The sequence below is a fragment of the Leucopleurus acutus genome (assembly GCF_964270905.1).
Source record: "Leucopleurus acutus genome assembly, chromosome: 17".
In the NCBI taxonomy this organism is placed as follows: Eukaryota; Metazoa; Chordata; class Mammalia; order Artiodactyla; family Delphinidae; genus Leucopleurus; species Leucopleurus acutus.
Genome location: NC_139159.1, coordinates 42,173,148 through 42,188,000, shown reverse-complemented (window position 1 = coordinate 42,188,000; position 14,853 = coordinate 42,173,148). Strand labels below are relative to the sequence as shown.

The 14,853-nt window shown below is 36.8% G+C and overlaps 1 protein-coding gene across 5 annotated transcripts in view; it reads left to right on the top strand.

Moving 5' to 3' along the window:
* The window catches only part of VIRMA (vir like m6A methyltransferase associated), a 61,975-nt gene extending 53,914 nt beyond the window's left edge, over positions 1–8,061 (top strand). For 2 of the 5 annotated variants that reach the window (XM_082858954.1, XM_082858952.1), the window contains exons 18-24: positions 965–1,117; positions 1,894–2,054; positions 2,702–2,798; positions 4,458–4,624; positions 5,296–5,627; positions 6,505–6,648; positions 7,668–8,061. In XM_082858954.1, the coding sequence (XP_082715080.1) occupies positions 965–1,117; positions 1,894–2,054; positions 2,702–2,798; positions 4,458–4,624; positions 5,296–5,627; positions 6,505–6,648; positions 7,668–7,822 (1,209 nt within the window). In that variant the 3' untranslated portion in view covers positions 7,823–8,061. The remainder of the gene's footprint in view (positions 1–964; positions 1,118–1,893; positions 2,055–2,701; positions 2,799–4,457; positions 4,625–5,295; positions 5,628–6,504; positions 6,649–7,667) is intronic. The other 3 variants (XM_082858951.1, XM_082858950.1, XM_082858953.1) reach the window with 2 other exon arrangements.
* The last annotated feature ends 6,792 nt before the right edge of the window (positions 8,062–14,853 follow it).

The window sequence follows — 14,853 nt, the reverse complement described above, 5'->3', positions numbered from 1 at the left end:
AATTTTCATTTAGTTTTCACCGAAATGTGTCCAGTTATAGGACAAATGGTAGGAGCTACAAACAAATTTTAATTGTTACTGTTAATTTAAAAATACTGACTCTTACATTTGGATTGGTAGGACCAATATTCATGTTGAACCATTTAAAACAGGGCCGTGTTCTGAAGATTTGAAACTACTTAAGTGTTCTTTCATATGTGACAATATGGATGGATTTATTGTCATGAACTGAGATTTGTTTTGCCTGGTGAATTTTTTTCACCATTCCCATATTCATTTTATTATGTGGCATACTTTTTTTTTGCGGTACGCGGGCCTCTCACTGTTGTGGCCTCTTCCGTCGCAGAGCACAGGCTCCGGACACGCAGGCTCAGCGGCCATGGCTCACGGGCCCAGCCGCTCCACTGCATGTGGGATCCTCCCGGACCGGGGCACGAACCCATGTCCCCTGCGTCGGCAGGCGGACTCTCAACCACTGCGCCACCAGGGAAGCCCTATGTGGCATACTTTTTTAAAGCAGAAAATGTTAACTTTCTGTATGACCGCACATAGTCTTAAATATGATAGTTACTGTTTTCTTTAGTTGTTTGCCTTATCTCCAGAAAAACAAATTCAGCTTTCATTAGTTCTCTGTTACAGCAGGCATTTTATTAACTTGAATATCAATTAATGTATTACGTTTCCTGCAAGTGCCAGTGTATTTGTCATTGGATATTTTTGTTGAGAAATCTTGGTGCCAGTAATTTGAATACAAGTGTTTACCTATTTATTTTGTGAGTCTTAACTCAAAGAAAACTTGTTTCAGCTTTGAGCTGACTAATTCTTAAAACTAGCCATTCATACTGATGTAAAAACAAAAACATTGAGGGGAAGATTGCAGCAGTCTTAAATATCTGAGTAAGTTTGGAAGCATTTTTTGCAAATTTCTCTGCTCTCAAATTTAACTTGTGTGTGACATTTACAGGGATGTTGTGGAGATGATAGTGGTCTCATGGAAGTAGAGGGAGCTCATCCATCACGGACGATGAGTATTAATGCTGCAGAGTTAAAACAGCTTCTACAAAGCAAAGAAGAAAGTCCAGAAAATTTGTTCCTTGAACTAGAGAAGCTTGTTTTGGTAAAAAAACAAAACAAAACAAAATAAGAAGAGCTCATTCCCAAGACATATTTTCTTCCCAGTTTGACTTGTACAAGTTTTCTTAGTGACTTTTTAAAACAGTGAACTCTCAGTCGGGTATTTATACTCTGAATTAATAATTTGGAGTGAAGTCTTCCATACTATTATGAATTTTTAAAAAAATTTTGTTATGTTTTATTTTTGGCTGCATTGGGTCTTTGTTGCTGTGCGCGGGCTTTCTCTAGTTGCGGCGAGCGGGGGCTACTCTCCGTTGTGGTGCGCGGGCTTCTCATTGTGGTGGTTTCTCTTGTTGCGGAGCACGGGCTCTAGGCATGCGGGCTTCAGTAGTTGCGGCGCATGGGCTCAGTAGTTGTGGCGCGTGGGCTTAGTTGCTCCACGGCATGTGGGATCTTCCCAGACCAGGGATTGAATCCGTGTTCCTTGCATTGGCAGGCGGATTCTTAACCACTGTGCCACCAGGGAAGTCCCCATACTATTATGAATTTTAAGGAGTACATGAAGGCAGTACTTTTTGAATTATCTATTGTTTGAATGCAGGGTGCCCCCTGCTACCACTCTTTAGAAGTAACAACAATCGTTTTTGGTGTTTGTTTTATTTTAATATGTTTAATGTTAAGTTGATAATTTCTTGATGGTGTTCCAAATTTCTTAGTAGTGAAATAACACCACCTTTTCTACTAAAGAGTCAGTAGATGATGGGCATAAATGTTCAGGTTTTACCTGCACCTTCTTATTCTGCTTTTGTTTGTATCTAGGAGCATTCAAAAGATGATGACAATCTGGATTCTTTGTTAGACAATGTGGTTGGACTTAAGCAGATGCTGGAGTCATCGGGTGATCCTTTACCTCTTGGTGACCAGGATGTAGAACCAGTACTTTCAGCTCCAGAATCTCTCCAGAATCTGTTTAACAATAGGTAAAACAAGCAATGTTTTGTGGTTGAATAGATATTGTTTATTTAATGGCTGGGATCTAGAGAGGGCCAGCAACTTATTTTTTTCTAAGGGCTAGATAATAAAAATCTAGACTTTGCAGGCCACATTCAGTCTCTGTTGCATATACTTCTGTAGCTTTTTGCTTGTTTCTTTTGTTTATTTTAAAAAAGCTTTAAAAATGTGCAAACCATTCCTAGCTTGCAGGCTGTACAAAAACAGGCTGGCTGAATGGGGGTCATAGTTTACTGATCCCTGATCTAGAGGATATGCCTCTTGATCTTTGGAGCACTGTCCTTTTAGAGCATAATGAATATTTAATATGATGAAATTATTCTCTAAATTTAGAAAAATTACACATTGGTACAGTATTATAAACTTGGCTTTTTGTTTTATTTTATTGAAAGATCAAAATTTGTCATAACAGGATTAATTTCCAAGTTACTGGTTTTTAAGAATACTTAATTCTTAAATAGCTTCTTGAAGGAGTCAAATTTTTAAGTACAAATCTTACTAATACCTTTAGAGGGTAATATTTTTAATTGTGCTGTTCACATGTTTTACTTAGAAGTTAAGCTAAAATATTTAGTTTTGGAATTCTGCTTTTTAACAAATACTTTCTGTATTCTAGAACTGCATATGTGCTAGCTGATGTCATGGATGATCAGTTGAAATCTATGTGGTTCACTCCATTTCAGGCTGAAGAGATTGATACAGATCTGGATTTGGTATAAGTAATTTTATTACTAAATATTTAGAAAAAAATTCTGTTGATGTTTTTGTTTCTTTGCCTATTGTTAGGACTAAAATAGATTATATATTATATGGCTGTTAAAAGTCTGTCTTGAGACTAGTACTGCATTATTTTTATGTCAGTTGCCCACTTAATGGTGTCCAGGACTCTTCGTTTTTTTATGCTACCTGTTTTGCCTCTTTCTAGTTAGTGATCTGTATATTTGAGAATGAGTGGAAAATCACATTTTTGCATATGTACTCTGAAGCACTTTGGTTTCTTATATTTGTAGGGTATAGAATAGTATCCCACAAAATTATAATTAATTCCTATATTTGGGTTTAAAGGGAGGAATCTGCTCTCTTGTGGTATCTGCTCTTAATTTGGGGAAATGTAAAAAATATATTTGTTAAAATAATACAGTATGAATCCAAATTGACATTCTTTAACGTAATACTGAATAGGTAAAAGTATAAAGATTTTAATGCAGTCTGTTTAATGATTCTCATAGGGAGGATGATTTCAGTCACATTGTACCATATATTGTTTTTTCTTGATTTAAAAAATATATATATTTTTTCAATAACATCAGATTTATTTGTAAATCAAGAGGAAGGGTACTCCAGAAGAAGAGTGGATACTCAAAGAAAGAAATAGATTTGGATATTCCCTGGTCCAAAAAATGCTAGTATTCATTATGGACAATAAAACTAAAAGAATGATTTGCTTCATATTTAAGGTGTATTTGGTGTATTGAGAACTCCTTTTCCTTCTTTAAGATACCACATGCAATTGAATTAAAATTGCATTAAACAATTTTTTTTCTTTAGTGTAAGTTGTTCAGTGATTCTTTAGAACTGTAGTGAGAGAAATGTTCTATAATCTGCCCTGTCCAGTTAGCCACTAGCCCCATGTGACTTTTGAGCAATGAAATGTTGCTAGTATGACTAAGGAATTGAATTTTATTTTGATTTAATTAATTTAAATTTAAGTAGGCACTTGTAATTAGTGGTTACCATATTTGGCATCACAGGTGGAAAATATTTGTTCTAACTATGTTGAATCACAGCTGTCTTGAGATGATGGTTATGACCTTATGGGGTTTAGGGAAATTTTTGGTCTTTTAGGTTTGATTAATTTGAATAAAACTTAAACATAATTTTCATTCTTCTGAAAGTTGACTTAGGTTGGAACCTCATTAAATTCATAGAACTAGGAGATCTGTGGCACAGAATCCTTTTATAATATGTAGTGACTATACAAGGCTTGTGGAGTATGTTATTTTCAGATTATTTTGGAAAAGTTCTGGAGATACTCCATTGTTACTTTATATAGAGAAATACTGAGATCCTTGTCAGACAGCAGAGGTTTCCCAGACTAATAGCCCTTCTGTGAGTAGGAATGCTACCCACCCCACCCCCAAATGAAAGCAGCTGAATTCCTAAGGTATTTTTTTTTAAAACTACCAATGGTGTTGGGTTTTGAAACGATGAAGGACCTATCATTGATTTATTATGAGACTCAAATATAGTTTATAGGAGATAAGAATTCCTGTAATCAAATGTTATGTTAATAGTACATTTAAAATGTAATGTCACATTAATAGTTACATTTAAGATACATCTGTGGTTTTGTTTCATTTTTATGACTGCAGGTAAAGGTTGACTTGATTGAGCTCTCTGAAAAATGTTGTAGTGACTTTGACTTGCACTCGGAATTAGAGCGCTCGTTTTTGTCGGAACCATCATCTCCAGGAAGAACCAAGACTACTAAAGGGTTCAAACTTGGGAAGCACAAGCATGAGACCTTTATAACTTCAAGGTAAAATTTCTTTTAATAAAGATCTTGGTTGGGGTCAAATAAGCTTATTTATTTTAATATGTTTTGATAGACACATGACTATTAAAGGAGAAAGGAAGCTGGCATAATACTTGAGTCATGAATATTGTTTTGATTTTTTTTTTTTTTTTTTTTTTTTTTGCGGTACGCGGGCCTCTCACTGTTGTGGCCTCCTGTTGCGGAGCATAGGCTCCGGACACACAGCCTCAGCGGCCATGGCTCACGGGCCCAGCCGCTCCACGGCATGTGGGATCTTCCCAGACTGGGGCACGAACCCATGTCCCCTGCATCGGCAGGTGGACTCTCAACCACTGCGCCACCAGGGAAGCCCTTGAATTTTTTAAAAGATAGTAATTTGGCCAGGACATACCTGGTACACTTACTATATTGTTGTACTTAATGAGAGTTCAGAAGGTTTGAAAAAGAGCAAACTGGATTATTTTAAACAATTGTTAGTCATATCAATAAAATGTGAGTACCATTCTTAGCTAGTTTTGTTGTATTTCCCTGGCAAGTCATAGAGATATTTGCAGTAACAAAATTGGGATAAGAAATAATTGATATATAGTTTTCAGTATTGCAAAGATTGACTTATATTTTCACTGGAAATGTGTAAAGGAGAAAGTTTTCATGGAGTATTTTTGTTTTCTTAGTGGAAAATCTGAATACATTGAACCTGCCAAACGAGCTCATGTTGTGCCACCACCAAGAGGAAGGGGCAGGGGAGGATTTGGACAGGGTATACGACCCCATGATATTTTTCGTCAGAGAAAACAGAACACAAGCAGACCACCGTCTATGCATGTGGATGACTTTGTTGCAGCCGAAAGTAAAGAAGTGGTCCCTCAAGATGGAATACCCCCACCGAAACGGCCACTCAAAGTATCTCAGAAGATTTCTTCTCGTGGTGGATTTTCAGGCAATCGGGGAGGACGGGGTGCTTTTCACAGTCAGAATAGGTTTTTTACACCACCTGCTTCAAAAGGTAATGAATTATGTATGTTTTCTAATGAGTTATTCTAATATTAGAATATTCAATTAGAAGCAATTCCGATAAAGTATTTTTCTGTTACTAGAGTTAATCTGGCTCTAGGCCAATGGTACTATTTGCAAAGTCCTTTATTGTATAGGAAAAATCATTTTTTAATTTAATTTTTGATTAATTGCATATTTAGCGATGATTTTAAAAGAAGTATTGGCTAATTATTTTCCTTTTTACGTTGAGAATTGTGTTTATCCTTTCTGAATAATATCCATACATAATTTTCACAGTTGTATTTATCAACAGTTCCCTTAGGATTGTTCTGTGTAGTTCACCATTGATTCTCTTATCTACTTGCTTCCTAATGTTATATTTAATCTGTTTTAAATTTTTCAAGATTTTAGAGTCTGAGTTCTAAAATATAAACTTACAGAAATTATATTTTACTAGTGGATTGATGACATGTTTTCATGCTTCTGAGTTAAGAGGGTGGGAGCAAAAGAGCATAGGTGTTTACATTAATAATAAACCCATAACTTTGTTAGGAACTGTTTTAAACACTTTGCATGTAATACTCTTATCAACCCGATGAGACAGGTTCTTTTAGTAGCCCCACTTAATAGAAGAGAAAACGTGTCAGTTAGCTGACAAGGACACGTAAAATATAAGTGGCAGAACCAGTATTTGAACCCTGGCAGTCTGGCTCCAGAGCCTCTGCTTCTGACTACATATGATGCTGCCACTCTACCTTTATTCCGTGTACAAAATTTCATAGTTTCTCTTCCATTGCTTTTGAAAATTAAGAAAAACATGTCATATCTTCCTTAATCCAGTTGAAGTTGTGGAAAAAGTAGATTTTGATCATGTTGCCTATGTTTAGGAAACTACAGTCGTCGGGAGGGAACAAGAGGTTCCAGTTGGAGTGCTCAGAATACTCCTCGAGGAACTTACAATGAAAGTCGTGGAGGCCAGAGCAATTTTAACAGGGGCCCTCTTCCACCATTACGACCACTTAGTTCTACAGGTACACTTTCTTCTTACTTGATACTTCTGAGAGAGAGGGAGGTGACTCCTTTTCAGATTGTTGAATGTCATATATTCTCATTCTGGGAGAGAATATTTTAGAATGTAGACATATAATTCTAAAGTCAATTTAATTTTATTTCTGTGAGTGAGTGTCCAGTGTACATCTTCTGTATAAATACTCAGAATTTTAGATTCTGAACTGTGTGTGTATAATGAGTAGTTCCATATTGATGTGCTGTTTTTTAATAGTTCAATAAAGAAGGGAAATCAATCCTTAAGGTACCTGTTTGACCAAAGTAAACCGAGATGTCTTCGTAGATTATATAAGTTGACTTTTTTTTTTTTAATAAGTTGACTCTTGAACAATGAAGGTATGAACTGCAAGGGTTGTCCACTTATATGTGGATATTTTTAACAATAAATAGGATCCATGGTTGGTTGAAATCGAGGTTGCAGAGGAAGCTCTGGATATGAGGGCCAATTATAAATTATACTTGGATTAACCCTTGAGTTGTTCAAGGGTCAACTGTATTCTGTTTCTGTTTACAGTATTGTCTTGTGTATGTAAGCATATAACCTTTTTTCCCCCCCTAAAACATTCCTATGTCAAGTCCAAAATTCTGGTCAGATGTAGCTTTTGGTTTCAAATGCACATTTTTTGTTTTTTTTTGGCTGCACCACACACCATGCGGGATCTTAGTTCCCCTACCAGGGATCACACCTGTGCCTCTGCAGTGAAAGCGCGGATTCTTAACCATTGGACTACCAGGGAAGTCCCAAATGGACATTTTTTAAATAACAGCTTTATTTGAGATGTAATTCTTATGTTTAGACAATTTACCTATTTAAAGTGGACAACTCAGTGGTCTTCAACACATTCACAGAACTTACACTTGGGTTTTAAAGGAGCAAACAGTAATCCCTGTCTTGGTTTGAGCTCGGTGGTATAGATTAGTATTTATGTCATGGGAAAGGAAAGGATGTTGCAACTAAAAATTATATTCTTTTCTTTTATAGGCTATCGCCCAAGTCCTCGTGACCGTGCTTCCAGAGGTCGTGGGGGACTGGGGCCTTCCTGGGCAAGTGCAAATAGCGGCAGTGGAGGCTCAAGAGGAAAGTTTGTTAGTGGAGGCAGTGGTAGAGGTCGTCATGTACGGTCCTTTACACGATAAAAAATTTTTTTTGGAACATCCTAAGTGTATATGAACATTTCATGAGGACAGTAAAAATAAAACAAGACATTGGAGGACCAATTTAGACTTAGCAGTTATCTGGATACATCTGAGAGAATATTTTTATCTGAAGAAAGCAAATTTTGTTTGATACCTAACACAAGATTTCAATAAAAATCAAAACTTTGTATGTTTGTATATATTTTTTCCCCTTCTTATATGACTATTTAGAAAATCTCTTAGGTAGAAAATGAACAGTGAAATAACGTTTTTGTTTTAGTGTATTTCTTGCATATACCACAGACGTCCCCAATACTTTCTCAGCTCATGTTGCCCTTTACTGTTTCTATAGTTTTTTCACAATACACCAGGCCAAAAGAAATGCCTAATGATTCCATTTATTAAGCAGTTAGGTGCAAACAACTTAATAAGAATTTAACAAGTAATGGTGGTTGCTGCACAACTTCTCAAACCTTGGAATCAGCTTGAACACTGCCAGTATTCCTGTTCCACTATGATTTTTGCGTAGTACTTACTTCAACTGCTGAAAATCCAGTTTTGCAAAGATGCACTGCCATGGGAAGGAATATAATGTTATCTAACGCTGAAAATGTAAACTACCTCGAGCTAGCATTTTGTGTTGTGTCCAACAGATGTGTTCTCAAAAATTTAAAATGTCATGTGGCACTCATGTTAATTTACTAGGGTGACCTAGTGCAATTTTGGGAACCTTTTAGCTGTTCAGAAAGAAACATGACACTCTTCTCCTTTACGCTAGAAAGAAATACATACGTGCTTTGTGTTTTAGCTTTATACCTACTTACACTATTTTATTATGCAGTTTTTTAAAGCCTAAAATGAGACATATCCTAATACTGTTATTTTGGAAATCAGAAACATCTAATAAAATCTGTACTTTATATACAGAAATGAAGTTTATACTTTGAGAAAATAGTCATATTTTCCTCAAGAGATATCACACTGAGCCTATATAATCTGGCATAAAATATAGAGTTCTCTGGGCTTCCCTGGTGGCGCAGTGGTTGAGAGTCCGCCTGCCAATGCAGGGGACACGGGTTCGTGCCCCGGTCCGGGAAGATCCCACATGCCGCAGAGCAGCTGGGCAGCTGGGCCCGTGAGCCATGGCCGCTGAGCCTGCGCATCTGGAGCCTGTGCTCCGCAACGGGAGAGGCCACAACAGTGAGAGGCCCGCGTACTGCAAAAAACAAACAAACAAAGAAAATATAGACTTCTCTTAAACAACAAAGGAGTATATGAGTCTCATTCCATCCCTTTATAATGCTGTTTTGTCGAGCTATTTGTGAGTGAATGGAAAGTTTGTTTGCTAGGAAAACCTTGAAGAAAAGCTCAGTTCTAAAGATTCTGTTATTTAAGTGAAGAAATTTTTCATAACTAATGGCCTCAAAAACCCAAGGTAACCTAAACCCCTTTTAATCCTGAAACTAATAAGCTCATTTTCTCTAAATATGCATTTTTCACACTAGATAGAATTTGAAGTTTGTCCTTAATGTCTGACACAATATATGTAAAAATAATTGTTTAAATAATTATGTTTCTTAATAAGAATATATGGCCATATATAGATATGTTTCTTGATTTTCTTTTTTAAGCTTTAGGTTGAATATAAACTCAGAAATATCAGAGAGCCGTTGCTGCTTGTTTGTTAGGTTAGTACCCAGTAATTCAGGCCAGCCAAAGTAATAAATTATTAATGTAGAAGCAAATTAATACCAGGCATATATCACTCAGTCCAGCAAAGGAGGTATTATCCTAACTTCACAGATGGAGAAAGTTGAGGAACTCTACTCGAAAGCGATAGCAACAGGATTTAAAACCAGGTTGGCTGGCTCCTAATTCTTTACTTCTCCTTTGCGTCATGGAGAGCTAAGAAGCTACTTTTTAGGTTGAATGGTATTAGAGATCCTATTAATTTATTCCATGGAAGTGGAGTTCCAAAGATCTACCAGTCTGTTTTAGTCATTTCAGAAGTGAGCCAGATAGGTACTGGGGGATGTGTATGTAAGACCACGTACCTTCAAAAATAAACATCAGTTTTATGAGTACTTTGGTAGAATAGGTATATGTATTATTTGCAAAATTTTTTTACGTTAAGAGATTTCAGGAAAAGTTTCAAGTGGTGTTTAGAAATTAATGTAAAACTCAGAATACCTTTGCAAATAAAACATTTAATCTATAACACAAGGAGTTGATAGAATGATCTGTATTTGTTGTTTTCTTTTAAATGATTGCTTTTATTTATTTATTTATTTAATTAATTTTTGGCTGTGTTGGGTCTTCCTTGCTGTGCACGGGCTTTCTCTAGTTGCATTGAGTGGGGGCTAGTCTTCATTGCGGTGCATGAGCTTCTCATTGCGGTGGCTTCTCGTTGCGGAGTATGGGCTCTAGGCACACGGGCTACAGCAGTTGCGGCACGCGGGCTCTAGAGCACAGGCTCAGTAGTTGTGGCGCACGGGCTTAGTTGCTCCGCGGCATGTGGGATCTTCCCGGACCAGGGATTGAACCCGTGTCCCCTGCATTGGCAGACGGACTCTTAACCCCTGCGCCACCAGGGAAGTCCCAAAGAAAAAAATGCTCTGAAATATTGCTATGCTTCATTTAAGAGCAATGGTAGTAATCAGGGTGTGTGAAGCAGTACCAGTTCCAGTTTAGTTTTATTGCTTAGTGCAAAGAAATTGCAAAAACAGAGACAGAGAATGTAGGAACGAGCGTAAGTCTTCTAAGTATCGTGTTCCATATACCGTAGTACAGCCTTGGGAATATAAGGATGAATAAGATGCAATTTCTGCCCTCAAGAAGCTCATATCTAATAGAGAAAACAATCATGTAAACAAGTTTTTTTTTAAAGTAGGTGAGCGTATGAATACTGAACAACTTGGAGTTCTTGACTAATCCAACTAGTACCTTTCAAACTGATTTTATTGTGGAGTTTTTAAAGTAAGTGTATATTTAAAATACCCAAAGGAAAAAAAGAAAAGACTTGACATTACAATTATATTGTTAGACCATAAATAACATCTTTGAAATGGTTTTTGTATAAAGGCTAGTTAGGATGGAAAAAATATGCATGTGATTTGTATTTTTAAATTCAAAGGACAGGTTGGGAAGTAATGAGCAAGATCTTATAAACATTCTGTAAATTCATGAGCCAGAGAAGAGGATGCAAACTCAAGTACTAGCAATGGTCTTGAAAGTAACAAATGAGAGAAGAGAACCAGGTGAAGAATAGGCAGTGAAAACTGTGGAAGAGTTGGCCGTTGACACTTTGGCCTTGGTATGAGGGAGAAAACTTGGAGAGTTGGAGCTGGTGGCCCTGGAGAGGGCTTACAGTGTTAAACTACTCTGCTTCAGCTGATTGATACGTTGGAAAACTGACAGATACAATGCTGATGCATCTTCTAAAAAATTTTTTTAATGTTTTAAGTTTTAAAATTAAAAAAAATTTATTTGTGGTTAAAAAAACAAAATTTACCGTCTTAACCATTTTTTAGTCTACAGTTCAGTAGTGTTAAGTATATTTACATTGTTGTGCAACCAACCTCCAGAACCTTTTCATCTTGCACATCTGAAACTATACCCATTAAGCAACAACTTCCCCATCCCCTCTTCCTCCAGTCACTGGCACCCACCATTCTACTTTCTGTCTCTGAATTTGACTACATAACTTATTTAAGTGGCATTTGCCTTTTTGTCACTGGCTTATTTAATTTAGCATGATGTCCTCAAGATTCATCTATTCTGTAACATGTCAAAATTTCCTTCCTTATAAGGCTGAATAATATTCCATTGTATGTATATACCACATTTTGTTCATCTGTCAATAGACATTTGAGTTGCTTCTACTTTTTGGCTATTATGAATAGTGCTGTTATGAGCATGGATATACAGATATCTGCTCAAGACCCTACTTTGAATTCTTTTGGGAACATACACAGAAACAGGAATGCTGGATCATATGGTAGTTCCTTTTATATAAGTTTTTTAGGAATCGCCATACTGTTTTCCATAGTGCCTGCACCATTTTGCATTTCTACCAGTAAGAATTCTAATTTCTCCGCATCCTCACCAACACTTATTTTCTTTTTGTTTATTTTAATAATATCCATCCTAATGGATGTGCTTTTGACTCTTAAAAAGAAGCAAAAAATCTGGATTGTTGATGTGTAATCAGTTTTCAAGTATGGCAATTGAAATTAAATAATTTAAAGCATGATATGAGCAAGCAAATGTGCAGGGTAAAATGTGGCCAGAGGGTTCCAGCCCGAAGATAAGATCAGTTTTAGAAATTGGAACTTGATTACTATAAAAACTTCTTTTCATTTGAGATGGTAAAATTTACCGAGTAAGTTTGTGATAGGACATGATACTGTAGAGAAGTGCTTTGGAGCCAAATCTCTGCTATGCCTACCTCACTGAATTTTGGAGATTAAAGTCTATATTTGATTTTTTAAAAAATATGTAGAGCAGTATTCGTTCAAACGTTTGCCTGGAAAAAAGTATACCATATATGACGTACTTGATAAATTATTTCTGAAGTCATTGGAATTAATGCTTGCTTGAGAAATAACATGTAAGTTAGTAGAATTATACTAATTTATAGCTCTACCAGACAAGTTAGATGTGTTTTTTTTAGGGAGGTTTCTAGTTTGGGGGCACTATTTTATAATGGTCTTATAGACATAGATTGTAAGTGAAAATAGTCTACTTTCTAAGAATTTCCAGGATACTTTGGGGCATGTGGTAGTATTTTTAAAATATAGTATTTATACTTTAAAATATAAAAGGTTGTAGATGGTATGAAAATGCAGAGAACAGTGAGTAGTCTACTTTGGCCAGTGTAGAATGCAGGGGTGCGAGTAGAGGAAATGGAGGAAAGGTGTACTTGGAGATAAGGCCTAAATTATGAAAATTATTAAAGGTCTTATTATTTGCTATATAAGCCATAGGGAGTAACTAAAGTTTGGTTGTTGTTAATTTGAATGACTTTTTTTTTTTTTTTTTGCGGTACGCGGGCCTCTCACTGTTGTGGCTTCTCCCGTCGCGGAGCACAGGCTCCGGACGCGCAGGCTCAGCGGCCATGGCTCACGGGCCCAGCCGCTCCGCAGCATGTGGGATCTTCCCGGACCGGGGCACGAACCCGTGTCCCCTGCATCGGCAGGCGGACTCTCAACCACTGCGCCACCAGGGAAGCCCGACGTTTTTAAATTTGGTACATTTTTATGAGGATCTACTATTAGCCAGTCACTATAAAAGGCGTTTTCCATAAATTAATTCGTAATCATCTGCTTTAGAAAGACTCTTCCTCTGGTGCAGCAGGGAGGACGGATTAGAGAGGGAAGAGACTGAGTCAGGAAGAGCAGTTAATCAATTACAGCAAAGATCTGTTGATAAATCAGTGATCCTCAAAGAATGGTTCTCAGCCCAGCAGCCCAGCATCAGCTGCGAATCTATTAGATGTTCATATTCTTAAGCACCACCCCAGACGTAAGAAACTGGAGGTGGGGCCTAGCAATGTGTGCTTTGACAAGTCCTGCAAGTGATTGTGCTAAAGTTTGATGCCCCCCAAAGTTTGTATATCAATGGATTTCAAATTTAGGAATCATCTGGGGAGGTCATTAAAAATTCAGGTTCCAGACAGAGGAATGGATAAAGAAGATGTGGTACATATATACAGTGGAATATTACTCAGCCATTAAAAAGAATGAAATAACGCCATTTTCAGCAACATGGATGGACCCTAGAGATTGTGATACTGAGTGAAGTAAGTCAGAGAGCAGTATCATATGATATTGCTTATATGCAAAAAAGAAATGATACAAATGAACTTATTTACAAAACAGAGAGAATGAACTTATGGGGGTGGGGGTGGGGGTGGGAGGAATAGTTAGGGAGTTTGGGATTGATATGTACACACTGCTATATTTAAAATGGATAACCAACAAGGCTCACTGTATAACACAGGGAACTCTGCTCAATATTACATAACAACCTAAATGGGAAAAGATTTTGAAAAAGAATAGATACATGTATATGTATAACAGAATCACTTTGCTGTACACCTGAAACTAACACAACATTGTTAATCAGCTATACTCCAATATAGAATAAAAAGTTTAAAAAAATCCAAGTTCCAGGGGCTACAAATCTATTTTTAAAAACTTCTTTGGAGATTCATCAGCCAGGTTTGGATCCAGTGACCTAGATGAAAAGTAATGTCCTCAGCTAAGATAGTGGTAATGGAAATGGAAGGATCACATAGAAAAGATATTTCTAAGACACACTAATACCTCTAGAATTATATTAGGCCATGATGGCATAAAATTATACGAAGCAGTTACTGGTTTGAAAGTACTTTCTAGTGGGAAAAGAGACGGGCAGTTGCTTGAACAGGTTGAGGAATAAGTTAGCATGTCAGTAAAGCAGAACTGAAACAGCTGAAGAGACCTGAGGTTTAGGGGTGGTAAGTATGTGCCACATGCTCCAATGATCACAAAAGGTGAAGATGAAAAGATGGCCTAGATTTGGCAATTTGAAAGATTTTATAACTTTTGTCATGGCAATTATATTGGAGTGTGAATTTGTGGGAAGGTACGCAGAATTCATAATGCTATTTGTAGCATGATTGAGAAGTAAGAAAGTATATGTTCAATTTGTGGGGAACAAAGAAGAGATTGCTAAAAGCTATGTGCGCCAAAGCCCTCCTCTTTCCAATAGTTTACATATAAAGATTGCCTTTGGGTTTATTGTCCTAGATTGTAACTGCAGAATCTAGTTGTACTTTTTGTGATTACCGACTGCTTTGGAAATTCCATTTCTGATTGTTGTGTTCTAGGTTCTTATATCTGCTTCTTTCATATCTAAGATGTTCTTAAATGTGCTGCATTGTTTCATGCTGCCTAAGTATCCTCGGAGTGTAGTTTTTTTTTGTTTGTTTTTTGTTTTCTTAATTTTTGGCTGTGTTGGGTCTTACTTTCTGTGCGAGGGCTTTCTCT